Raw genomic sequence first — 26,183 nt, 5'->3', positions numbered from 1 at the left:
GAGAATCTCTGTCAGAGTGAGCCCTCTCAGAGCTCGGTCTCCTCGGCTACCTGTGTGACTGAATCTAGATGTCAACGGAAAAAGATAGAGGCTGGGAAAGAACCAGCAAGCAGCTGGGCTCTCTCTGGCTAAGTGCTGATGAGACATTTCACATGTGTTCCTGGATCTATCCCTTTAGGGGCCTTTTGAGTTTCCCATTTTATCACTTTAGAGACAAGGGAACAGACTCAGAAAGGTTAAGAGCTTGCTCCAGGTCACACAGCTAGTAACTGGCAGCGGCAGGCGGTAAGCCTAGGTTGGTATGAGGACAGTCTACATGCTTTTCCCTTTCCATCGCCCTCTCCAAAGGGGTAGCGTTAGGTCTGACACTCACCAAATCCAAGACCTCTTCCTGCCCCCTCCCTCCACCCCAGCACATTGATTACCTCCCGAGGAAATTCACTCTCGTCCCCGGAGCCTGCCGAGGTGACAGGTGTACACTTCTATTTACTGATAATGAATACTCCCCTGCATTCAGGAGAAATTCACTTCTCTCACAGGGGGTTCTTGCACAGCCCCTATTCCTCCAGCCTCTCTTTTCCTTCAGGCTGGGAAGGAATGGGGGAGGACTCTGTCCCCCTCTGCTCAGCCCTGGCCCGCAGTCCCCATGTTCCCTGGACATCTCCCACCATCTCCTCCCCCAGTCGAACCTTTGGCACCTGCCTGGTCCGGGCCACAGCCAGGCCCGCTGTTGTCCTATTGCGGATTGTCCTCTGCCAGTGCCCTTCCCACAACACCACGGGTGGTATTTAGGAGACACGGAAATGAGACCACTGAGTGCATAGTGCAAGATGTTAAGGTGTTTTTTTTTTAGTCCAGGTGTGCTAAAGGCCTTGAGGTTATATTTTTTAGAAAGAATCATTTTTAGGAGACATATACTGAAGCCTTAATCGATGAAATCAAGGATACTTGGGCTTGCCTCAAAATAATACAGGGAGGGGAGACATAAGCGGGAGTTTGGACAGAACAAGATTGACTCCGAGCTGATGGTGCTAAGCCTTGATGAAGGGCACATGGGGGTTCGCTGTACTCTTCCATCTGATTTTGCCTTTGAGTTTCTCCACGGGAAAAGGTTTAAAGAAATGTATTAGGTATTAAAATAAAAGGCAGTAAACTCAAGAACTCTGAGTGTAGGAGAGTGGGGATTTGGGGCAGAGTGGGGAAGACGCCTAAAACTGGCGAGTGCACCAAGGTGAAGAAATGTCATATTTGGGCTTTTTAGAATATGCAACTGGGTGTCTCTTTCCCTTCCTCTCTGCCACCCCCCAGCCCCCCACCGCCCCATCATCAGCCAAGACAGGGAAGGGCCCAGTGTTCAGCCCTGGAAGCACGCCTTCTTCACTGTGTTGCTGGGATGCTGGAGGCCTGTGCAGCTTTCCGTCTAAGCAGATGGCGCCCCGGCCAGCCCACACGGCTCTTGCCCCCTCTGCCGCGCAGTGCTGCTGCCGAGCGCTGGCCCACACCTTGATGTTGCTTCTCACGCTGGCTCAGGAGTGCTTGCTTGGGTGGGGGCTTCGGAAGGAGGCTGGCTGCAGGGCAACCCCTCCCCTGCGCTCCGTTGTGCCCAGGCAGGCCTCTTTTGTCCTCTTGGGCTGCAGTCCTGGACCATTGTTTCAGGAGCCCTGTTTTGGCTCTGGTGGGGGCCAATCCCACCCCACAGGACAAGTCCAAGGGCCAAGTCTGTGCCAACCAGGGTCAGTCCTTTCTCGCTGTCCTATGCCTTGGGTACCTGGGATCCAATTTCTCTGCCCAAATGCCCCAGCCTCTTCCCCATTGGTCCTGTCTGTGGTAAGCTCACCTAGGCCTCAGGGACAACCAACGCAGCTGTCTTTAGCAAGGCTTTGGATAGAATTTAGACATGCGGGTGGAGGTGTTTGTTCGCTGCCAGCTGGGGGGAGTTGGGGGTGCGAGGAAAAGGCGGGAACGCAGGCAAACTGGCTCTGGTTATACTTCTGCGCATGTTAGGGGCAGCTGTGGGGCTGGGGTCCGTCTGGGAAAGGAAAAATCCTACTCTTCCCTCCTTCCTGAGTCACTCCCTTCCCCACCCTTTCCTTCCTCTAGGGTGGATTAAAAGGCTTCTTGAGGAAAAACACACCAATTAACAAATGAGCAAAAAATAGTACTTCAAACTCCACTGCGTACAAACAGGTACAACCCACGTGCCAGAGAGAGAGCACCCAGCAGACCACCCACCAACATGCCTTTGAAAGAATACTCTTAAGGGATTTGGGGGACGGTTGGCTTCTGTAGGGGACAGACAGGGACTGACATCTGCCTGAGGCTGGTAGGGACAGAGGACATCTCAGAAGAGGAGACTATGGGAAGCGAGCCTTGCTGGCTCAATGGCAGCCAGCGGGTTGAAGGATTCCTCTCTAGGGTAAGGGTTTCCAAGCTGTTGTTTCCTGCAGAACCTCCTCTTCAAATGTCAGCTGGCTTAGAAACCCAATGTGAGGAGCAAATGCTGTGGAGCTATTCCAGCTGAAACAGGGCTGGGGAAGGTGACGGTCCTGCTTGGGGACCTGTCCACCTGCTCTAGAGGAACAAGGTGGAAACTTCCAGATCTGGGGAGTGCACTAGATGAGGGGGCCACAGGTCAGGGCGCACCAGGCTGTTCCAGGCCCTGGGAGCCAGAGCTCAGGGTCAAGGCTGAGGTGAAAGGGACCAATGCTGGACACTGGGGACAGTCTCCACTCTCCTCAGTGTCAGAACACACTGGCAGGTACCATTATCTGCCTTTAAATAAGATAATGTAAAAAGATGCCTGTACTGTGCAAGGAACTAAGTAGACATTAGATGATTTCCACAGTGAAAGGGTGGGTGTGGATGTTCCTGGCCAGGTATTCCATCTGGTCTCCCACCATGACTGTCTTCTTCAGCTTCCCAGTGCCGGTGACGAAACCGATGTCAGTCAGCTCAGACCCACCCTTCCATCCTCTACTCTGTGACTCTGGGGCCAGGACTCTGCACGCCAGTTCTCTGTGGCCAACTGGCTCCAGCTCAGGCTCTGTCCATAAGGGGCTGGGAGTGGGCCTGCTCCTTCCCCGCTGCTTCCTGTTCCTGTGAGCATCACTCCAGCAAGACTCTCCACCTTGCCGTGACAGTTCCTTCCCATGGCAATGTGTCCCAATTTCCAGTTGTTTCCACACGTCCAGCACCAGTCTCAGAGATACCAGGCAGTCACCCCTCACTGGGGATCTGGGCCTCAGCTCTGCAGGTCCCTGTTTCAAGCCTCTGACCAGAACCCCCATCTCTCCCCTTTGCTCTCCAGCCACAGAAGTGGAGCTGCTTCCTGCCCTTGATACTCTCTTTTTGCCTCTTCAGCCTCCAATATCTGCCTCACCTATTGCCTAGATTAAATTACCTCTGTTAAAATAACTGGAGTGGTTCCTGTGTTCCTATTGATACTGCTCGGTACACGCCCTCAGAGGCGTTGCTTGGGACTCCGACCAGGGTGTATCCTTGCCTGGCTGGGCTGCTGTGAGGAACCTGACCTCGGAAACTCTGCGAGCAGCCCCAACAAGTCAACCTCTATGGTAAAGGGACTCTGTGCTCACAGGAAAATTCTCCTAATCTAACGCAACGTTTATAAACAAACTCACTCCAGGAGGGAGGGTTTAATTTAAGAAAGCCAGTAGGGACCCTAAATCTTTTCATCCCAATGAAAGCTGTCAGAGCCCATTAGCATCCGAGCTAGTCAGGCGGCCCCAAAGCTGCTGTCCGCCCAGCAGCCGTCCTGTCGCCAAGGAAACCACACGTCAGAGCAGAAAGCGATGAATAGGGCCCCCAGAAACCAGCCCGAAAACTTAATCGTCTGACATGTTGTCATTATCAGCTCTGCTGAAGTGCAGCATCTCCAGCAAGAATGATTCTCTGAAACTTCTCTGCCTCCATCCCCTGGTCTTCTGTCTCCCATATTGCGAATATGCCCACTTCTGAGAAAGACACGTGCAGGCAGGCATGACAGACAACAAAAACTGCCCCTTGCTTCCTCAACAAAGATAAGGCATACTGTCTGCTGCATTGACACCAAGACTAGTATTGTTAGGACACCCCCATGTACCTCTGCAGACCCAAATGACTCCTGGCCACCTAAGGCCCCTGAGTGGTGGTCATGAAGTCTGCCCCCAATCCTGCACAGCAGTACAGGACAGCACATTCCATAATGATCCTTTCCTCTCTTGGAATTGATGTTTGTTGTCACCACCCTGCGAATGATTAAACAAACCTCTATCTTATCAATGGCTGATAACTTCAAATGTGACAAGAGGATTTACTCACTCATCCAATCATGCCATAAATATTTACTGAGCTCCTCCTGTGTGCCTGGCCCCAGGCTAGGCATTGAGGTTAATAATCACTTTTTAGTCATGGATGGAGCCAAAGGACACTTAGGATGGTCAGAGCGGGCAGTTTTGAGAAGGGGACATTATCAGCTGTGTTCCAGGTATCCACTGCTATGTAACAGACCACCACAAAACTTACTGGCTCAAACAATGACAGCAATTATTTTCTCATGAACCTACAATTTAGGCAGGGCTTGGTGGGGGCAGTGTGTCTCTGCTCTACCCAGCATCATCTGGGGCAGCTTGGAAGCTAGGGACTGGACTCATCTGAAGGCGTCCCCATTTACATGTCTAGTGGTTGCTGCTGGCTGTTGTCAGGGATCTCAGCTGGGGCTGTCAACTGAGACACCTGCATGTGACCTCTCCGTGTGGCTGCGTGTCTTTTTCACAGTATGGTGGCCAGGTTCCAAGAGTGAGCCTCCCAAGGGAGAACTAGGTTGGAAGCTGTATCATCTTTTTTGACCTAGTGCTAGCACTTACACAGAGTCAATTCTACAGCATTTTATTCATGAGAAGCAAGTTGCTAAGGCCAGTCCATGTTCAAGGGGAGGGGAATTAGATTCTACCTTTTGATAGGTTAAAGTCTAAGAATTTGTAGATGTGTTTAAAACCATGACAAGCTATGACTAAAAGAAAAAAATTAGTGGAAGAGCATTCCAGGAGGTCCTAGTGTATAAAGGCCCCAAGGGTAGAAAAGCTCGCTGAGTTCAAGGCAATGAAAGGCCAGCAAGGCTGGAGCACAGTGAGCAAGGGGGGATGTATGGGATGAGGTTAGAGGGACAGAACCATATTAAGCAATTGTAGGAGTTTGGATTTTATTCTAGGTGCAGGGGGAGCCATTGAAAGATTTAATATTTAAATTCACATCTTGAAAGGAAGGATTCTGCAGTTGCTACATGGAGAATGGATTGAAGTGAGAGAGGAACAGGGAAAACCTGTTAGGACATTACTGGAGAGGTCTGGAGGAGGGATGATCATGGCTTGGACTAAGAATGTTGGCACTGGACATGAAGATAAGTAGATGCACTTGAGAAAAGGTGGGAAAATGGAATTTTTTAATAGACTGGATGTGAGAGTGAGGGAAAGGAAAGTAGGCAAGAAGGACTCTCAGGTTTCAGGTTCGGGCATCTGTGTATATAGTGGAGCCATTTCCTTTGATTGGAAGACTAGGGGAGGAACTTGTTGATATGGGTGATAAAATTTGGAGTCTATTTTTAAGCACTTAAAGTTTGAGATGTTTGTGAGATATACCAGTGACAATGAACATACAGCTGGATATATGAGCTTAAAACTCAGTGGAGAGTATGGGGCTAGAAACATAAATTTGGGAGTCATCAGCATATAGATGGTATTTAAAGCCATGGGTCTGGATGAGATCACTTGGGGATTCTAGAGTGAGCAAGGGTATGAAGATTTAGCCCTAGGAAGAGTAGCCTGCAAAAGAGACTGAAGAGTGGCCAAAAAGATAAGAGGGAAATCAGGGCATTGGATGTTACAGAAACAATGAGAGGAGGCTTGGAAAGAGTGAATTCAGAAAGAAAGAATTGGTCTAAAGCTTCTCCAGGCCTGAATGTCTATGATTTTATGAATGTCTCAAATCCCTTCAAGCTGGGAAATTCTGTGACTCTATTGCATCTTTGAAAAAACAAACTTCCTGATGAATTTTTGAGACCATAAAAAAATAATTCTTGACAATGAGGAATTTTGTATCCGGGCCTTAAAGTAATCATGAGTGAGGTCAAGCCCAGAACAAAAATGAGGATCCCTGGAGGGAAGCTAGGGCATAAATGGCAGTGGCAAAATATGTGGGGTTTTCTGATTTCTGATTCCAGTAGAGCTGGTTTAGTCATGGCAGACCCCCCAGGTGACTAGGGATAAATGGCAGCTCCTGTCTTTAGATAGGGATCTGTGTGGACCCCAATCCTTGTTTTCTCCCCTTTCGAACACTGTCTGAATCTGCGTTCTATGTGCAGGGTTGACTTGTTAGGTCAAGGCACTCCAAATTTGTGTCAGTGGAATCATCTGAGGGTTCTTGGCTGGACCCTGGTCTGGGAGGGCAGTCTGGCAATTGGATTGCTTCTGCTGGCTGGTGTGGGATTGTGTGAGATTGGGTCACCAGAATGGCACTGACACACTGATTTAGAGTGACTCTCACATCAGACACAGTGCGAATGCACTGCACTGGGCTGCTGCTGATCCACTGCCAACAGGCGGCCTTGAGCTGCATGTGTGGGCCCATGCCGCAGCTTTCACCTATGTTCCAGCATAGTGCCATCTCTGACTTTTAGCACTCAAAGGTGTGGGATAGTGGCAGGCATCCTTTACCCTGTATACTCCCTTGCCTCTTGGGGTCGTCACCCTGTCCTCCACAGGCTTCATACCACCTATCAGGAGGGCCTTCAGGCATGCCTATGCATAGCTCCTTTGAGAGCTTTTAAGACTGTTGCTTTGCCACGCACACCAACAGGTTCTTCCAACCCACGTCCTCTCTTGCCTCCACATGATATGGTCATGCTGTGCTTTCCCAAGTCTGTCTTGAAGCTATGCCCAACAAGGAATGGACATTCCTTACGTGAATGAGACTGTTTTTCTTGCTCTTTCCATGTCTTCTTGCCTTTCCTCCCTGTTGGTAGTGGTGTGTGGACGCAGGTGTACAGGCAATAACTGGAAGTGATCATATTCTAAAAATGTAGTGTGATTACGGCCTAAAGAATTAAAGAGAATACATGGTTCGAAGACATGTTGTTCTAACACTGTAACATTCCAATCAGAAAATTTAACATAATCAGAAAATGGATTATCATTCATATTTTTCTGCTTATTTTGGGTAAAGCTTACATTCTTGGTCATCATCAATGAAGCACAGAGACAACCTTTGATAGTGATTGAAAGCCAGCACGCACAGCTGCTGTGATGGATGATGCAATGTCATAAGTAATGATGCAATCAGCACCAAATAAATGGTATTAAGAGAACGACAGAGGCACAAAGAAAACCCCAAACAAACAAAAAACCCAACCCTAAAACAGTCTTATTTCAATACAAACAGGTTTCAAAGCATGACATTGTGAGCAGTAACAGTGCTCCTGCCTTTTTCTTGCTGCGAGAGATAGAACATTAGCCAAAAGAGCAAGAAGAGATATTTCTTGCATCTGAACAGAAGTACTTGGTGCCTGGACTCTATAAAGAATCTTCGTGTGCAGTGATAGAACAGTAAACAATATGTAAGTCCCTCTAAGCTCCTGATGATTCTAAACCTTCATTGATAAATGTCAACATCTCACATGGGCCCACAAATTTTAAAATACATTTTTTTTGAAGTGCATTTTAAAATCAAATTGTTTAGATAGACAAGGACCCTGAAAAAATACCTTTCCAGGGTTCTGCCTACCAGCGGTGCCCCGGGTCATTGGTGATCTTGATAATGGTCTCGGTGGACTGGCGGTGATAAATACCTCATTGGAGTAAGTGCAAGAGGGACTGAGAAGAGAAAAATTGGAGACAATGAATATAGACTAAGTTTTAAAAAGACTTTTGCTATAAATAAGAGGCAAAGAAATGAGGCAGAAGTTAGAGGGGTGTGTGGGGTGAAGAGTCTGCTTTTTTTTTTTAGGTGTATGCTGATAGGCATGGTTCAGCAGAGGGAGGACACGTCGATGCTGTAGGAGCGAGAGCAGTTTGCTTGAGTAGGCAAGAAGGGATGGGAGTCTAACGGGGAGAGGCCGTGGGGCTGGCTGCGGAGAGGGCCCGGGCATCTCGGCCTAGTAGCAGGTAGGAAGGCAGGGCGTGTGGGTGCACGTGCTGCCAGGGGCGGTGTGGTGGTGAGTGGGCAGAAGCTCTCTTCTCAGTGCTTCTATTTTCTCCATGAAATAGGAAGCGAGATCATCATCAGAGAGAGCGCGTGGATGGTGAGAAGGTGGTACGTGTCTGAGGAAGCACCACCTGCGTGAGCAGGCCAGGGAAATGCGGCAGGACTGCTGGCTGCCCTGGTACCCACTTGAGACTGACAAGACTAGTGAGACCAGTCAGTCTGGTTTGTGTTATTGGTGTTGTTTTCTGTTTTCACACACAGCCGCATGGGTGGGAGTCAGTGTCCAACAGGCACAGGATTCGATTTAACCGGGGCTAACGTGCTGTTATCAGTCCACTGCCTCTCAGCTCCAACTCCAACTTCGTTGCTTGTTGGTGCTGTTGGAACGGCTCTCCTTGGCCAGGTGATACGATGTTAGGCTTCATCGGTAGAGGGCGCTGGAGGAAAAAGGGGGCATTTCCTGGTTCCACTGTGCTTCCTCCGGAGCAGGCTTTTGTAGTCCGTGGTGGCCGGCAGCGTGCAACACCTCTTCAAAGGCAATTCTCAAAGCACCCGGAAGGTGACTTGCCAGCAGACACCTCACAAGGACTTCACTGCTCAGTGAGTCATGGCCGTACCCTCTCCAACAAGGTTTTGATTTCAGCTCTGTGCTAAGGCTGCTCTCCCATGTTCATTCCATCCTTGGGTTTTCTGCCCCAACCCTGGGGGGTGGTGGCTGCTCCCTATCCTTGCGATTCCTCTCTTCTTTAGAGTTCTCTTTACTCCTTAATAGTCGATGCAGGTTATAGTTAGTAATTTCTTATATTAAGCTTTCATTTCTACTCTTTTCCTTGGTACCATCTTAGCTTCAGAAATAAAGAAGAGCAATAAAAATACTCCAAGACTTCATCACATTTTCAAAACTTTGAGTCTTACTCATTTAATCCCTAGTTCCCAAGGAGATGATTGTCATATAGACATGAAGGGGGGGTGCATTAACAATGAGGTAACAGCCATGGTGGAGAGAAAGGCTGATCCACATGAGGACTTCGAGAGTGCTGGTATATCAGCAGGCCTTTAGGAGTTCTGTTTACTTGAGTAAAATTGGTAGAGAGGATACTGATACTGAGGGTGGACCCTAGAACATTAGGGTATTAGTTTTCTGCCATAACAAAGTACCATAAACTGGGTCTGAAGGCTAGACATCTGAAATCAAGGTGTTGGCATGGTTGATTCAGTTGCCATTAATGATGTGTGTCTTCCTCAAATTTATATGCTGAAGCCCTAAACCCTAGTACCTCAAAATGTGACCTTCTCTGGAAATACAATCTTTACAGAGGTGACTGTTTTTGGAGACAGGGTCTTTAACGGAAATAAGTAAGGACAAATGAAGTCATAAGGGTGGGGCCCTGATCTGATGAATTAGTGTCCTTATAAGACAAAATACCAAAGAGCTCTCCCTCTCTGTGCATGCACAAAGAAGAGGTCACACACAGTGAAAAGGTAGCTGTCTATAAGCCAGGAAGAGAGTTCTCACTAGGAACCAAATCAACTGACACCTTGATTTTGGATTTCTCAGCCTCCAGAACCGTAAGTAAATTTCTATTGTTTAAGCCACCCAATCTACAATATTTAGTTATAGCAGCCCAAGCAGACTAACACAATTGATTTAAATTATGTCTTCCCCATTAGAAATCGATTTCCCCAATATCATCTCTATTTCCCCAATATCACCAGTGCCTGGCATGGTGCCTCTCACATGGCGGGCACTCAATAAATATTTGTTGAATGAATGATTAGTAAATCAATGAGATGAGGTGTTAGTCTCCTCATTTTATAGTGGAGAAAACTGACAGATATGAAAAGATACTTAATAATCACAACCCAGAGACACAAATGGCATTTTATTAACTGAAATTAACTAAAAGCGGGCCATGATCAAAGAACATCTTCAGGCGCCAATTACATTAGGAGTTGGTGTAGCTGGTTAGTGAAAAGGGTCAGGTATGCTCTGAATTCACTCTAGTATCCTTTCTCTAATCTGGATCAGAGATTTGCCAATCCACATCTGGTTCTTTCCTTATACATCAATGCTCTCAGAGTCAGCAGACAGATACAAAGCTTAGAGGAATTTCATTGCAAAGACAGTGTAGGGATATCAGAGGATGAGGATTTGGTTGTCTCCCAATACCTCATACGGTGGCATTCCCTCTGCCAAGGGTCTGGTCCCCACCCTGTATGTTTAGAAACTGGATCTGTCAGCATACTGAATGTGGATCCATCTCATTGCTCTCTTATTAATTAAGCTCAGAGAGCAGATGCATGAAACCAGAATGTCTACTTATCAATTCACAAGAGGATTAGAACCACTTCTGTGTCTGGATTACTTGTCTCCACATGGCTGGCACATTCTTTCACTGAAGACAGACCTCTGAGGAAGGCAAATTGTCAGAAGGTTGCTTAGTGAGTGAGCATGGAATCCAAATAAGGGGAGCAAGTAAGATGATTCAAATTTATAATGGCATTAAGCTGGGAAAGCCTGACACTGCCATTTTTTACTATAAGAATGGCCATACCAATGGTACCAGAATATTCACAGCTGTCAGCTGAGGGGCCATCCTCTAGTGGGCATTTCTTAAAAGGGCTCTGCTGAGATTCACCATTCATGATGCTCCTTTTTCTATGCTTTCATGGCCAACCAGCCTTGCTTTGATGGCCCTTTTATTTATTTTTTAAAGATTTTATTTATTTATTTGACAGAGACATAGCAAGAGCAGGAACACAAGCGGGGTGGGGGGAGGGGAAGCAGGCTTCCCGCCAAGCAGGGAGCCCGACTTGGGACTCGATCCCAGGACCCTGGGATCATGACCTGAGCCAAAGGCAGACGCTTAACAACTGAGCCACCCAGGCGCCCTTGATGGCCCTTTTAATCTTTCTCTTTGCTTACATTTTCAGACTTATTCTGTCTCCTTAAGATGACTTTGTATCTGTTCTGATCTGTTTCATGTAGTTGTAGAGCTTATTTCTCAGAGCATAACTTTATTTCCTTAATTTACACATACTTGAGGGAGGCCTCACCAAGTTCCTCAATAGCCACACAGGTATCTTCTATTCTTGTAATTTTACCTTACTTCATTCAAAATATATATTTGAGGGCACTTATCAGAGACCATTTATCCCATCTTTGAACTATGCTAAATTACTTACTTTCTCCATTTATAATTTTCATCTTAATTACCACTTATTATTAATTGGCTCATCGATTAATTCTTCTTGGGCACAAGATTACATAAGAACTGTGTAAATGGCAGGGCGACTGGGTGGCTCAGTCGGTTAAGCGGCTGCCTTTGGCTCAGGTCATGATCCCAGGGTCCGGGGATTGAGTCCCGCATCGGGCTCCCCACTCGGTGGGGAGCCTGCTTCTCCCTCTCCCTCTGCCTACTTGTGCTCTCTATCTCTCTGTCAAATAAATAAATAAAAAATCTTAAAAAAGAAAAAAAGAATTGTGTAAATGGCAGTAAGGGCAATCCTGAGACAGACTGCTTTTCTTTTAATAATGGTAAATCCCTGCTACAGTCACCTTTAGGTTATATAGAAAATACATAAACACATGGTTATGGTCTATTTCCAAACAGCTTTATTTACTTAAAAAAAAAAAAAAAGTGGCAGGCTGGACATGGACCCCAGTCTATAGCTTGCTGTGCTCTGATTTGTATTATCAGTTTGGCCCAGGAAGGCACATGGGTTCACAATCTCTAGTCTAGTGGAGGCAACCCTTATAGATGTAGGTGGCAAGTTTAGTATAGTTGCGTACAGGTGCCGTTTGTGTAGATTTTCAACTGGGCAGGGGTGCTGGTGCCTCTAACCCCCACATTGTTCAAGGGTCAACTGTACTAGACACCCTTGGTAGGTATTTTCAAATAACAATTCTCTCTCCAGGTTCTTTTTTTTTTTTTTTTTTTTTTCTCTCTCCAGGTTCTGACACGCTTCCTTAGGGGATAGCAATTCTAGATGACCCACAGCTAATGATTCATTCATTCACAAATGTACATTTGTTAAAGCAACCAGATTAGGCCCAAGATGGAGTTGCTCATGATAAGCCCCATGTCAGCAAATCAAAACTTAACTAGTTTCTATGCTTGGTTCTTCTAGAAAAGGAGGACCTAGGTCAACCAATCAAGGCTTGCCTGATCACCATAGGTTATCTAACCATGCTCTAAGACTTCCCTTTGCTCCATACAGGGAAACTAACCCTGCTTTAGCCAATCAGCAAATGTCCTGTAAAACTTCCTTATTCCTGCTCACTTTGGTCTATAAAAATCTCTTTGACTTATACAGCTCTTCAGAGTGGCTTTCTATCTATCTGCTGGGTTGGATGCTACCCAATTCATGAATTGTTGAATAAAGCCAGTAAGATCTTGAATATTTACTCAGTTGAATCTTGCTCTTTAATACAGTGTTACAAACAAGACAACAGGCCCAAAATGGAGTCACTAATGCTAAGCCCTACATCATCAGACCAAGACACTTCTGGCTCTTCCAGAAATAGAATCTTAGTCAATCAGGAATTGTCTGATCAACACTAGTTAAGTAATATGCCTGATAGAGCCCTGCCATATCCTAAAGGGAAGTGATCCCAGGATCACGACCTGAGCCGAAGGCAGGTGCTTAACTGACTGGGCCACCCAGGCGCCCCGTGATTCCCCCTTTTAACACGACTTCGTGCCTTTCACGGCTCATAGTCAAGAACTCCTGTGTGGTCTAAATAAACCTCTTCCTATTAGTCATAGTAAAACCAGGGAAAGGAGGATGGAGCTGGGCCAAGTGGTAAAATACACAACTAATGAGGAAAAAAAAAATAGGAACTGGGGGGAGAAAAGAGAGGGGAAGAGGAGCAAGTGGAAGAAAGGCAGGGAAAATATGGATAACGGAGAAAACTGGGAAGAGAGAAGGGTTAAAGAGAATCCTTCTGGAAAGCCAATTTGACTGGACCCTTCAGGAAGTCTAAAGGGATTCCTGTCCCCACAGTGTTCCTTTATTGTGTTAATTCAGAATTCAGGCAGCCATTAGTACTTAACTGCTTTGACATTGTTAGGATATTGCTCCATGAAGTGTTCCACTGCAAGGGGACACAAGAATCTGGCCGTGCTTTTATGAATTTTGTGTGGAGCTTTCCCTGTGCAGGAGTGTCCACAAATGTAATCTGAAGGGGGACTCAGGACTGAGGTCCCAAAGGAGGGTGTAGTGAAATTTTCAGTGACACAACCCCATTTCTGAAGGTTTTATTTTTTAAATATTTTATTTATTTATTTGACAGAGAGAGACACAGCGAGAGAGGGAACACAAGCAGGGGGAGTGGGAGAGGGAGAAGCAGGCTTCCTGCCTAGCAGGGAGCCTGATGCGGGGCTCGATCCCAGGACCCTGGGATCATGACCTGAGCCGAAGGCAGACACTTAATGACTGAGCCACCCAGGCGCCCCTTCTGAAGGTTTTAATCTCGGTCAGGCCTCTTGTTCTGTTCTAGGGGAGCCTCTGCTAATCCAGTCACGTAGAGTTTACTACATCATTGATGAATGCAGATAGATACTATCTAATTTAACCTCATTTTGGCTTGACTGCATTCTGATGTGGGTAAATTAACCACCTCGTGTCTTCCTCAACTGTAAAAGTTAAAATATTAACTACTCCAGAAAGGGTATTATGAGAATTGTTACTCAGTACATAAATACATAAATGTAAAAGCACATGTAAAAGCATGAACCATGCACATAGGAAATGCTAAAAAATGTGAGCTATTAGAACTGACTTAGATTAAAACTGTTACTGCAGGGCGCCTGAGTGGCTCAATTGGTTAAGCGACTGCCTTTGGCTCAGGTCATGATCCCAGAGTCCCAGGATCCAGTCCCACATCGGGCTCCCTGCTGAGCGGGGGGAGTCTGCTTCTCCCTCTGACCCTCTCCCATCTGATGCTCTCTCTCTCTAATAAATAAATAAAATCTTAAAAAAAAACACACAAAACCTGTTACTGCAAATATGAACTGTTTCTCTGTGCCAGGTTCAAACTTTGGTGTGGGGACTAATCAGGGGTGGTGTGTATTCTGAGATACCTTTTCGGGTGTCTGTGAAGTCAAAACTATTTTCTTAACAATACTAAGAGGTTATTTGCCTTTTTCATTCTCATTTCTCAAGAAGATGCAGAGGAATTTCCAGATCTGTGCAAGAAGTGGTAACGTTAACATACAGAAGCAGCTAGAGAATCCAATGGTCTTCTAGTAAAGCCATACATTAAAGAGAATTTTCTCATTAGACTTTTTTTTGGGGAAACTTGTTATAAAAATGTTATTTATGTTAACGTGCATTACTTAAACAAAATTCTGAAACTCTTAATTTCGAACACAATAAATATAAACTAGAGAAACAAAAGTTCTTTGGGGTCCTCAGTAATTTCTAAGAGCGTGAAGGGAGCCTGCGAACAAAAAGTTTGAGAGCCAATGCTCTGGGGCAACTCACGACTGAACAAGCGTGGACGGCTTGTCATCGACACAACTTCATACTTCACAGCCTCTATGCTTTTTATTTGTGGTTTCCTATCAGGACTGAAATTCTTCGATTTCTGCCTGCCAAGGTCCTACCTCCTTCTAGGGCATCTTGTTCACCTTGACACCGGTCCAGATTTCGCGCCCCTCTCGGTACCCTCTTTCTCGCACGCTGGATCTCCCCCGGGCCTCGTACGGGCACCTGCCCTTCTCAGTCTTGTCTATCACTCGCTTATCTCTTGACTGAGACTCTTGCAGGCTTGGTCTGGGTTTCTCCAGACCACGGAGCTCCTCCCGGCACTGGCCCGGCTGAACCACATTCAGGCACTGAAGGTCGGTGCTTGGGGTCAACCAGGCCCGACAGCACTCACCAGGACCAGAGCCGCCACGCCCAGCGCTCGTCCCCGCCCGCCCGGAGTCCTGGGAGCGTCCAGCCGCGTAAAGGGCGGAGCCACGCGCCCACAGGGGGCGTGGCCCGCAGCGCGCGCGGGAAAGGGGCCGGCGCCGCATGCGCGCGCACAGTCAGCGGTCGCGCGCAGCACGCTCGGGGCCCGGATGGCGGCGGCGGCGGCGGCTGGAAGCGGGACGCCCCGGGAGGAGGAGGGGCCCAGTGGGGAGACCGCTGCTCCGCAGCCCCAAGCCCCGACGAGTGCGCCCGGGGCTCGTCTCTCGAGGCTGCCTTTAGCGCGAGTGAAGGCTTTGGTGAAGGCGGACCCCGACGTGACCCTCGCGGGACAGGAAGCCATCTTCATTCTGGCACGAGCCGCGGTGCGGCGGGAGCGTCAGGGCCACACGGGGTTGCGGGGCGGTGAGGTGGCGAGGGGCGGGGCTTCAGGAACCTTCCGGGGGGCGGGGCGTAGCGGCGATGGGGCGGCTTGGAGAGGGGGCAAGCGAGGGAGGAGGAGGGTCTGGACTGCGTGTGCGTAGCGTAAGGGGGTGAGTGAGGTGCCGGGACCGGATTCTGAGACGTAACTGTGGGAGGGAAGACTGGGAGAAAGAGTCACATACCTGCAGTAGTTTTATTGGTTTGTTAACACACCTGCCTCGTCATAAGGGCTTTGGACAACAACTTTAAGTGGTATTTCGAGTGTCTAACATAACTTGTAGGAGTGTCAAGCGAATGAGTGGGGTGGATTTACAAGTGAGGGATGAGGGATGTGTCATGGGCTACCGGGGTAGGGGGAAAGGGAATAATAGGCCCTCATGAAGTCCAGGACTGAGCAGCTCCCCAGAGCACCCCTTACTCCCCTCCCATCACTCAAATAGAAGCGCTCACAAGAATTGTGCTAGAACCTATTGATTCAATTCTCCTTGTTCGCCTCACAGGAACTGTTTGTGGAGACCATTGCAAAAGATGCCTACTGCTGTGCTCAACAAGGAAAGAGGAAAACCCTCCAGAGGAGAGATTTGGGTAGAATGTCACTGTGGTATTCGGTACCTGGGAGCAAAGAAGGGAGGGCTGGGGGAGGCTTCCCTCTCACTGGGGGAGAAGCCACCACTGTAAGGTGAGAGGTGCTACAGGGTCTCTCCCTATGATGTTTTCTGTTGGACTGCCACAGTGATAGAAGATCCTAACCTTTAGGGTCCCTATGCTTTGGGTGGCTGGAGAGGTGGTGGGGTAGGTAATGAAAGGAGTCTTAAGTGTTGCCAAAGCTGACTAGACCCCTTTATACCTTTTGCCATGTTGTACCAGTCTTGACACTTCTTTTTCACCCAGAAACTGGGGGTTTAATTTCTGCCTCTTTAGTTGGTAACCCTTGTACATGTGTAAGCTTTTGTATACCTTAATCCCACTTTCCCTTCTATTTTGCTACACTCTCCTTTGATGACTTCAGAGCAAAAAGGTTCTCGCCACTGAACAGGGTTTACCTAGAGTTTTCCTAGTTTTGTAGAGAGACAGCTGATACGTAAGATTTGGTGGTGGAGTAGAAATGGATCTCATGACAGCAGGGGACAAAGTTTATAAATGCCCTTATTCGCATAAAATGTCATGCCCTTTATTATGTGAGTTGTGGTTTTTTAAAGGGGTTGATGTCCAAATGACCAGACTTAGTCAGGTGTCCTTTTACTGTGTGTTTCAGATAATGCAATAGAAGCTGTGGATGAATTTGCTTTTCTGGAAGGTGAGTTCTCTGTCAATGGGTAATCATTTCCACCTGTCTATCCCATGCTAATGATATGAGTTCAGAACCTTATAAAACTGCTACTTGGTTCTTCTTAGGGATAATTCTTTCTCCCTACTTCCTATTAAGTTGGGAAAAACTAATATGTTAAATCTAGTGAGATTTAGCAATTCGAATTCTCTTGGGTAACTAGAACTTTTTCTTGAAAATTGCTAATAATAAAAAAATGAGAGGGAATATATAAAGATCCTAGTGGGGTTAGGTGGATTGAGAAGTTTGTTTCCTACTTTGATCTCCATTCCCCTCATATAATGCTATATAATCTTCCCCTCATCATAATGCTAGAGATCAGAAGCAATTGCCAGCATTTAAAGGGTTGCTTCTTGTTCTTTTTTCTTCTTCAAGAATCTGTATAAAGTGATTATTTTGCCACTGGGAGATCGTGTACTTGCCTGTGTCTGTTTGTTCTTAAGAATTTTGCATTAACTCGTGTACTAAGTCTGTCATTGAAGTAGAAAATACTTGAGATACCTTATTTTAGCCATCTTCTCTTGGATGGATATCTATTTCTCCAATAATTCCTAAATCTGGTCAGCTTATTTTTCCCTGCACGTATTCTGATTGAATATGAGAGAGCCATGCACTTTCCATTCATTCTCACCTTTACAATACCAGAGTGTTCTCATTATCTCCTTCAAGCATCATTACCTTCAGAAATCCTTTCTGGGGGCGCCTGGGTGGCTCAGTCATTGGGCGTCTGCCTTCGGCTCGGGTCATGATCCCAGGGTCCTGGGATCGAGCCCCGCATCAGGCTCCCTGCTCGACGGGAAGCCTGCTTCTCCCTCTTCCACTCCCCCTGCTTGTGTTCCTGCTCTTGCTGTCTCTCTCTCTGTCAAATAAATAAATTAAAAAAAAAAAAATCAGTTGAGATATTCTTTAAAAAAAAAAAAGAAATCATTTCTGGATGTATTTATTTCACTGTTTTTCTCTTTTGTTCTGTATATCAGCCTAGGCCTCTCACCCTTTTGATACTTTTTTTTTTTAATGTGTTTTAAGATACTTTCCCATGGCTGGCTTCAAGTCTAGATTATTGAGTATTCTTTCAATTTGTAGAACTTTCTTAACCCTTTTTTTCTATTTACTCATTTTTCTTAAAAATAACTTGTTAATTGCCTACCTGAGGAAGGCAACTTCTTGTGACTGACTTCCCATCAGTTCTCCAAATATGTTCGGAGCCTACTTTACCTGCTTATCTTTAATTACCAACTTTTCAGAGTATTTAATCAGATTTGTATTTTAAAGACTTAACACTACAGACCTGTGGATAATGAATTGGAAGGTGCCAGGAATAGAAGTGGAGAGATCTTATGTAGTTTTCTGCTCTGGTCTCCACCATGGCATAGTACTTAGCTTGGATTTTTGATAAAGGGTCACTAAGTGGTGGCCGTATTCATTTTCATCTTTTGATCCAATAATCTCAGTAATTGCATTCCTCTGCTCTACCTACATTAGTAGACCTGAATTTTGGCCCTGTGGATTCAGTCAGTATTATATTTTGTACCTGGTCAAATAAATCTTCTCATGTCCTTAGATATATATGCTCTAAGTAGAAAATTATTTTTTCTTTTTTTAAGATTTTATTTATTTATTCATGATAGACAGAGAGAGAGAGAGAGAGAGAGAGAGAGAGAAACATAGGGAGAAGCAGGCTCCCAAGGAGCAGGAAGCCCGATGCGGGACTCGATCCCAGGACCTTGGGATCATGACCCGAGCCGAAGGCAGACGCTTAACCATCTGAGCCACCCAGGCGCCCTATTTTTTCTTTTTTAATCAAGGCAGTATCTATCCATGCTTGAAAATCAGTTCTCTAATGGCTTACAATGAAATGCAGCTGCTGCTCCACACTCCTGTTGTTTGTGTTTAGCTTTTCAGGTGGTTACTTACATTTCTAAATAATATGCTTCATCCTTGATTTTTCAACTGCAGATGTTAACTTCCTGCTGTGATAAATGAAGATTTAGGTAACCTATACTGCTCCATAAATCCCTCCATTCTGATTTTTGGAAGTTATATCATTATTTTTAGTTCCTTTGTTACCTTTACAGTTTACGTAACATACTAAAATAATCTATTTTTTTTTGGTTAACTCCCCACTTTGGAAGGTATGACTATTAGTGGACCCATCCTTTCCCATTTTTTTTTTTTTAAAGATTTTATTTATTTATTCATGAGAGACAGAGAGAGAGAGAGAGGCAGGCAGAGGCAGAGGGAGAAGCAGGCTTCCCGCAGAGGAGATCCTGACGTGGAGCTCGATCCCAGGACCCTGGGATCATGACCTGAGCTGAAGGCAGATGCTTAACCCGACTGAGCCACCAGGCTCCCCTCCTTTCCCATTTTTTAACCCACTTCTAGCTTTTTTTTTCTTTTTTTAAAGATTTTATTTATTTATTCATAAGAGACAGACAGAGAGGCAGAGGGAGAAGCAGGCTCCCCGCTAAGCAGGGAGCCTGATGCAGGACTCGATCCCAGGACTCTGGGATCATGACCTGAGCCGAAGGCAGACGCTTAACCATCTGAGCCACCCAGGCGCCCAACCCACTTCTAGCTTTTACTTGGTGTCATCTATACTTGTACTTTGACGTTGTGAAGACTGGTAACATATCTTGTTATCCTAGTTAAAATCTCCCATGCTTTACATATTGGTTGAGTGTAGTAGTTGAAAAACAGTACTGTGAACAATTCTCCAAACATGAAGAACTTCCTCTACCTCTTCTGTCCTTTAATCTCTCATAGAGGTGCCTTCCCTGCAGGCAACTGTTATTAGTCTCTTGTGTAATTTTCTGGATATTTTATGCAGATGAGTTTATGTATATTCTTTTCTAAGCCTTTCCTTAGGAACACATAACAAATATAAAGTCAATAAATAATAAAATGAACACCATTGCAACCACCAGCTAGGTCAAGAGATATAGTAGTGTCAGCCCCCAGAAACTCCATATATATTCCTTCTTCGTGGTAGATCTTTCCATCCCCTTTCCTGACATAACAGTATCTTGACTTTTTGGTAATTACTTGATTTTCTTTATAGTTTTACCACATAAGCATGCATCCTTAAACAGGTTTTATATTTTTTTGAATTTTCTAAAAATGTAACCAGACTGTATGGATTCATCAGTCATCTTCTGTCCTGGGGCTGTTTTCTTTAGGTTAACACATTTATGAGATCCACCTGTGTGGTTGCACATCTCTCTTGTTTTCTGTGCTGTATGGCATACCATTGTGTGACAGTATTACAACTGAATCATTTTAATGTGGATATTTGGATAACTTTTTCTGTTACAAGCAATGCGCTATTGATGCTTTGTCTTCAGCTTGCCTTCTGCTCCCTCGTCACATTCTTAAACATATTGCTCTAGGCGTGTGTGTGTATGTGTGTGGATAAAATTACTGGGACATAGGATATGTATATCTCCCTCTTTTGCAGATATTGCTGAACTTCTACACACCTGATTCACATTTCTACCTAGAGTGTATGATAATTCGCATTGCTCCTCATTTTCACCAACACTTGGTATTTGATTTTTGCCAATCTGGTAGGGATGTTAATGATAATTGCATAGTACTTTTATTTTGCATTGCCCTGATTACTGGTGACATCTTTTCATATGCATGTCCATTTTCTGAGGTGGGGTGGTGTCTTGTTTTTGTCCTGGTTATTTTGTCTTTTTCCTTATTGATTTATAACTGTATCTGTGATTATATATATATGTGTGTGTGTGTGTGTGTGTATGCTTTTTATTTTTTATTTTTTCTGAATGTGAATCTTTTTCATCATATGGGAAGCAGATATCTTTTCCTGGTTTATGATTTGTCTTTTCACCCTTTAGGGTACCTTTTGATAAACTAGTTCTCAATTAAAGGTAGTCAAATGTGTTAATTTTTTTTTATAGGTAATGCTATTTGTTTCCTGTTTAAGACTTTTTTCCCTACCCCAAGGTCATGAAGTCATTCTCCTATATGCTAAAATTTTTATAGTTTTCTTATCTTTCATAAAACTACAGTTGACTTTTTTGTGTATCAGACTGAGGTAAGGGTCTAATTTTTTTCTTATTATTTAGATAGCTACTTTTCCATATAATTTTCTGTGCCATGCTACTTTTGTGATAGATCAAGGCTGTTCCTCAATTTTCTGTTCACCTGTTGATCCGTTGTGTCTATTACCATGTCCGTACCACACTGTATCAATTATGGTAGCTTTATCTGAAAGAACAGATCTTCCTACCTTGTTCTTTAAGTGTCTTGGCTATTTTTGATTCTTTGCATTTTCATGTATATTTTAGAATCTGCTTGCCAAATTCCACAGAAAAAGGGTATTGATTGGATTGCACTGAATCTATAGATTACTTAGGGGGAGAAAGAATATATTTATAATAGTTTTTCAGTACATGAACATAGTATGTTTCTCCATTTATTTAGATCTTTAATGTTTTTTTAAATAAAGTTTTTTTATTTTATAGGAAGAAATCTTGACATATTTTGTTAGATGCTTTCCTCTAAGTACTTAATTTTGATGCTCTTGTTATTGGCATCTTTCTAAGAAAATTAATTTTCATATGTTGCTAGTATATAGAAATATAACTGGTTTTATGTCTTAATTTTGTACCTAGCATCTTGCTCAACGCTAATTCTAATGATTTGTGTTGATTCTTTTGGATTTCCGTAGTTACATAGTAATACCCACTAGTAGTGGCAATTTTGTGAAGTTTTCCCAATCCTTATCTTTTTCTTTTTTCTTGGCTAGATTCTCCAGTGTAGTGTTGAATAGATGTGCTGGTAGCAGTCATCTTGATTTCAAAGGGAAAGCTTTCAGTGTGTCCCCATTAATTATACTTAACTCTATGTTTTTTGTAGATTAATTTTAACAGATTGCAAATGCTGTATTACTGTTTTTAAATTTTATTTATTTATGAAGATTTTATTTCAGAGTGAGAAAGTGTGCGCATGTGTGTGCGTGCATGAGCGTGGGGGAGGGGCAGATGGAGAGGGAGAGGCAGACTCCCTGCTGAGCAGGGAGCCTGATGCGGGCTGGATCCTAGGACCCTGAAATCATGACCTGAGCCTAAGGCAGACACTTAACTGACTGAGCCATCCAGGTGCCCCTGTATCACTGTTTTTAAAGAGAGATTGGCATTTTTTTCCCTATTGAATGTGAACCTCATACAAATTAGTTGGAGAGTGTGTGTACCCTTTTTATGTGTTCTCTAGAAAACTTTGTAAGATTGGAAATATTTCTTATTTGTTTTTTTTTAGTTTAAATTTTTTTTAAAGATTTTATTATTTGAGAGAGCGCGCGTGCGAGAGTGAGTGAGTGGGGTGAGGGGCAGAGGGAGAAGCAGACTCCCTGCTGAGCAGGGAGTCCTATGCGGACTCACTCCCAGGACTTCTGGGATCATGACCTGACCTGAAGGCAGACGCTTAACCCACTGAGCCACCCAGGCACCCCATTATTTATTTGAATGGTAGAATTCACCAATGAAGTCATCTTGGCTAGAATTTTCCTTATGGGAAGATTTCTTTTTTTTTTTTTTAAAGATTTTATTTATTTATTTGACAGAGAGATAGACAGAAGAGCACAAGCAGAAGGAGTGGCAGAGGGAGAGGGAGAGGGAGAAGCAGGCTCTGCACTGAGCAGGGAACCCGATGCGGGACTCGATCCCAGGACCCTGAGATCATGACCTGAGCCGAAGGCAGACGCTTAACCATCTGAGCCACCCAGGCGCCCCTTATGGGAAGATTTCTGATTAAATTTTTTTGGATGATGTTGGAATCATTTTAGGTTTATTTTATTTTTTGAGGCAGTCCTGTCCTGCTTCCCCCTCGAATTATAGTTTTTCTAGGAATTTTACATTTATCTAAATTTTCAAATTTGTTGGCATGAAGTTCTTCATAGTATAGCTGACCCTTGAACAGCACAGGTTTTTTGTTTGTTTTTTAAAGTTTATTATTATTTTTTTAGTAATCCTTACACCCACTATGGGACTCAAAATCATGAGCCCAAGATCTGGAGTGCATGCTCTTCTGACTGAGCCAGCCAGGCGCCCCAAGGGGGCCTTTTTTTTTTTTTAAGTAGTCTCCATGCCCAATGTGGGGCTGAGTTGCATGCCTGGGGAGCCTGGGTGGCTTAGTCTGTTACGTGTTGGGACTCTTGATTTCAACTCAGGTCATGATCTCAGGGTTTTAAGATCTGAGCTCTGCATGGGGCTCTCTGCTCAGCAGGTATTCTGCTTGAGATTCCTCCCTCTCCCACTCACATGCACGCTCTTTCTCTTTCTAAATAAATAAAATCCTAAAAAAAAAAAAAGAAAAGAAAAGAAAGAAAAAAGAGTTGCATACCCTACTGACTGAACCAGCCAGGTGCCCCAGACTGCACAGGTTTGAACTCTGTGGGTATGTGGGGATTTTTTACAGTATAGCACTGTAAATGTATTTTTTTGCCTTATTTTGTTAATAACATTTTCTTTTTCTAGGTTACTTTATTGTAATAATACAGTATATAATACACATAACATACAAAATATGTGCTAATCAGCTATGTTATTGGCAAGACTTCTTCTGGTCAGCAGTAGCTTCTAGTAGTTAAGTGTTTGAGACTTTTTATAAGTTAACCATTGTTACTTCTGGTAGTGCTTTTTGCCTTAAAGACTATTTTGTCTAACACTTCTAAAATTTTCCAGCTTTCTTTGTTAGTATCTGCATGGTATGTATTTTTTTTTATCTTTTTATTTTTACCTTTCCATATCTGTAAACAGAATATAATTGGGTTATTTTTTAAAATTTAGGCTGACAGTCTTTTTCTTTAACTGGAGCACTTAGTTCATTTATGTTTAATGTAATTAGTGGTATATATGGGTTTAAATGTGCCATCTTATTTTGTGCTTCCTATTTGTCCTATTTTATGTTTTTTTCTTTTCAATTTTTTGCCCTTTTTAAGTCAATTATTTTATTTTTTACCTCTCTCAAGAACTTATATACTTTATTCTTTTGTTACTGTACCAGTTACTGTATGCATCCTTATTTTATCAGTGCCTAAAGATAGTACCTTTATCTTGTCCTCAAGAAAATAAGATCTTAGAACTACTAACTCACTATACAAGGCCCTCTTCCCCATACATGCTATTATTGTCATGCATTGTTTTGTTTTTGTCAATCCACATAAGGTACTGTTACTGCTGTATTATACAGGCAAAGATATATGAATTTATCCACATATTTATATCTTTGCCCCTCTTATATTTCTGCTTCTCCATTTGTGATCATTTTCTTTCTTTCTGAAGTAAATCCTTTAGAACTCCTTTAGTATGGGTCTTCTTTAGTATGGGTTTTTTGGAGGGTGGTGGTGGTGAAAAAGCCTTTATTTTCATTGTTAAGGGTATCTTGCTGAATATAGAATTTTAGGTGGAAAGTTATTTATCATGTTGAAGCTGTCATTCTACTGTTTTTTGGCTTCCATTGTTTTTTTTTTTTTTTAAAGATTTTTTTAAATTTATTTATTTGACAGAGAGAGAGATAGCGAGAGAGGGAACACAAGCCGGGGGAGTGGGAGAGGGAGAAGCAGGCTTCCCGCGGAGCAGGGAGCCCGATACGGGCCTTGATCCCAGGACCCCGGGATCATGACCTGAGCCGAAGGCAGACGCTTAACGACTGAGCCACCCAGGCGCCCGGCTTCCATTGTTTCTGATGAGAAATCACTGTTAATCTGTTAATCTTTTGAAGCTAATTTGTCCTCTTTTGGTTACTTTGAAGATTTTATATTTGTCTCTGATTTTTCTTTAGATTCAGTTGGATGTATCTACGTGCAGATTTCCCTCTCTGGTCTGCTTAGGCTTCTTAAATCTATGGATTGATGTCTTTTATCTGTTCTGGAGAAGTCTCAGCTAGTATCTTTTCAGATAATGGCTCTGCTTTGTTCTTTCTCTCTCCTTTCTCATTAGGATTCCCATTAAATGTATATTAAACCTCAATCATTATTTTGCCTCTCTATGCTTCTGTGTAGTTTTTTTCTGATCTCCCAGCTTCCTGATTCTTTCTCTGGTGGTCTTGTATCCTTTAAACTTTTCTGTTGATTTTTTAGTTTGTTTTGTTTCTGTATCTTCAGTTCTGTGAATTCCATTTGCTTATTTTTCAAATCTACTTTGTCACTTGTTATTGTATTCGCTCCAGATGTTTTGAAGCTTGTCTTTTATTTCTTTAAACAAAGTAAGTGCAGTTGTTTTATAGTCTCTGTCCAGTCTAATATCCACAGCCTTTTGAGGCTGACTTATTTTTTTTTTTCCTGACTTGTTCCTGTTGATAGTGTTTCATGGTCTTTTTTCTTCTTTATGCCTAGTTATCTTGGTGTATTGGTCATTGTACTTGAAAAAATTATTTGTTGGATAGTTAGAGGCCTGTGTGATGAAACATTTCTCCAAAGATTTTCATTTGCTGCTGCAAGGTACCTAGGGGAATGTGTAAATTCAGGATCTCCTTAATCCTAATCCAAGACTTGAGGATTCTTGGCTCACTGTGGTAATTAATATATGTGAACCCTGCCTGCAAGTCTGTGAGGGGGCTGATTTAATTCTAGTCTAGCTTTACTCTGGGGGTATAGCCTTTTGGGATTACAGCTTTTTAAAAAATTCAACCTTTCCACTTGGGCAGAGTCATAGATTTGACTCAGCCAGAATTTCTCAGCTCTGTCTTTTGGACTGGCAAATGACCTCAGGGCAAAAGCAGATTTGGAGGCTGGGTTACGTTGTGTTCTTGCTTTCTCTAGATCTTGGATTTCACTGTTATTGATGCCTCTTCAGTGCTTGAAAGATTTTCTTTTTAAAAATATTTCAGGGCGCCTGGGTGGCTCAGTTGGTTAAGCGACTGCCTTCGGCTCAGGTCATGATCCTGGAGTCCCTGGATCGAGTCCGCATCGGGCTCCCTGCTCTGCAGGGAGTCTGCTTCTCCCTCTGGCCCTCCCCCCTCTCATGTGCTCTCTCTCATTCTCTCTCTCTCAAATAAATAAATAAAATCTTTAAAAAAAAAAAAAATTTCAGTCAGCTTTATCATTTGATCTCAGCTGGAATTTGCCTTTATCAAAAGAAGAGGCTGTTTCCTTTTTTTTTAAACTTAGAGTTATTTTTACTTTGTTTTCTTATATGTTCTTTTCTCTGAATTATCTGTTTTCTAGGGTTTTTTTAAAAAATAAATTTTAGTTTTTCCTTTCATTTTGCAGTTTTTCATTCTGTTTAGAAATGAGGGAGTACGAAGGCTGTTTGGAAGCTGTGAATACATGGGAAGGTGGTTTTGCTTGGCACTTTTACTT

General features: G+C 43.8%; 1 protein-coding gene across 2 annotated transcripts in view; it reads left to right on the top strand.

Annotated features, from left to right (window-relative positions):
• The first annotated feature begins 15,197 nt into the window (after positions 1-15,197).
• The window catches only part of POLE4 (DNA polymerase epsilon 4, accessory subunit), a 32,179-nt gene continuing 21,193 nt past the window's right edge, over positions 15,198-26,183 (top strand). For both annotated transcript variants that reach the window (XM_032410605.1, XM_032410604.1), the window contains exons 1-3: positions 15,198-15,476; positions 16,035-16,119; positions 16,790-16,831. In XM_032410605.1, coding sequence (XP_032266496.1) covers positions 15,264-15,476; positions 16,035-16,119; positions 16,790-16,831 — 340 coding nt within the window. In that variant the 5' untranslated portion in view covers positions 15,198-15,263. The remainder of the gene's footprint in view (positions 15,477-16,034; positions 16,120-16,789; positions 16,832-26,183) is intronic.

This window comes from Phoca vitulina, unplaced genomic scaffold (assembly GCF_004348235.1).
Source record: "Phoca vitulina isolate PV1807 unplaced genomic scaffold, GSC_HSeal_1.0 scaffold12, whole genome shotgun sequence".
NCBI classification, from domain to species: domain Eukaryota; kingdom Metazoa; phylum Chordata; class Mammalia; order Carnivora; family Phocidae; genus Phoca; species Phoca vitulina.
Note: the sequence above shows the minus strand (reverse complement) of the source record. Positions and strands in the feature narration are given on the sequence as shown.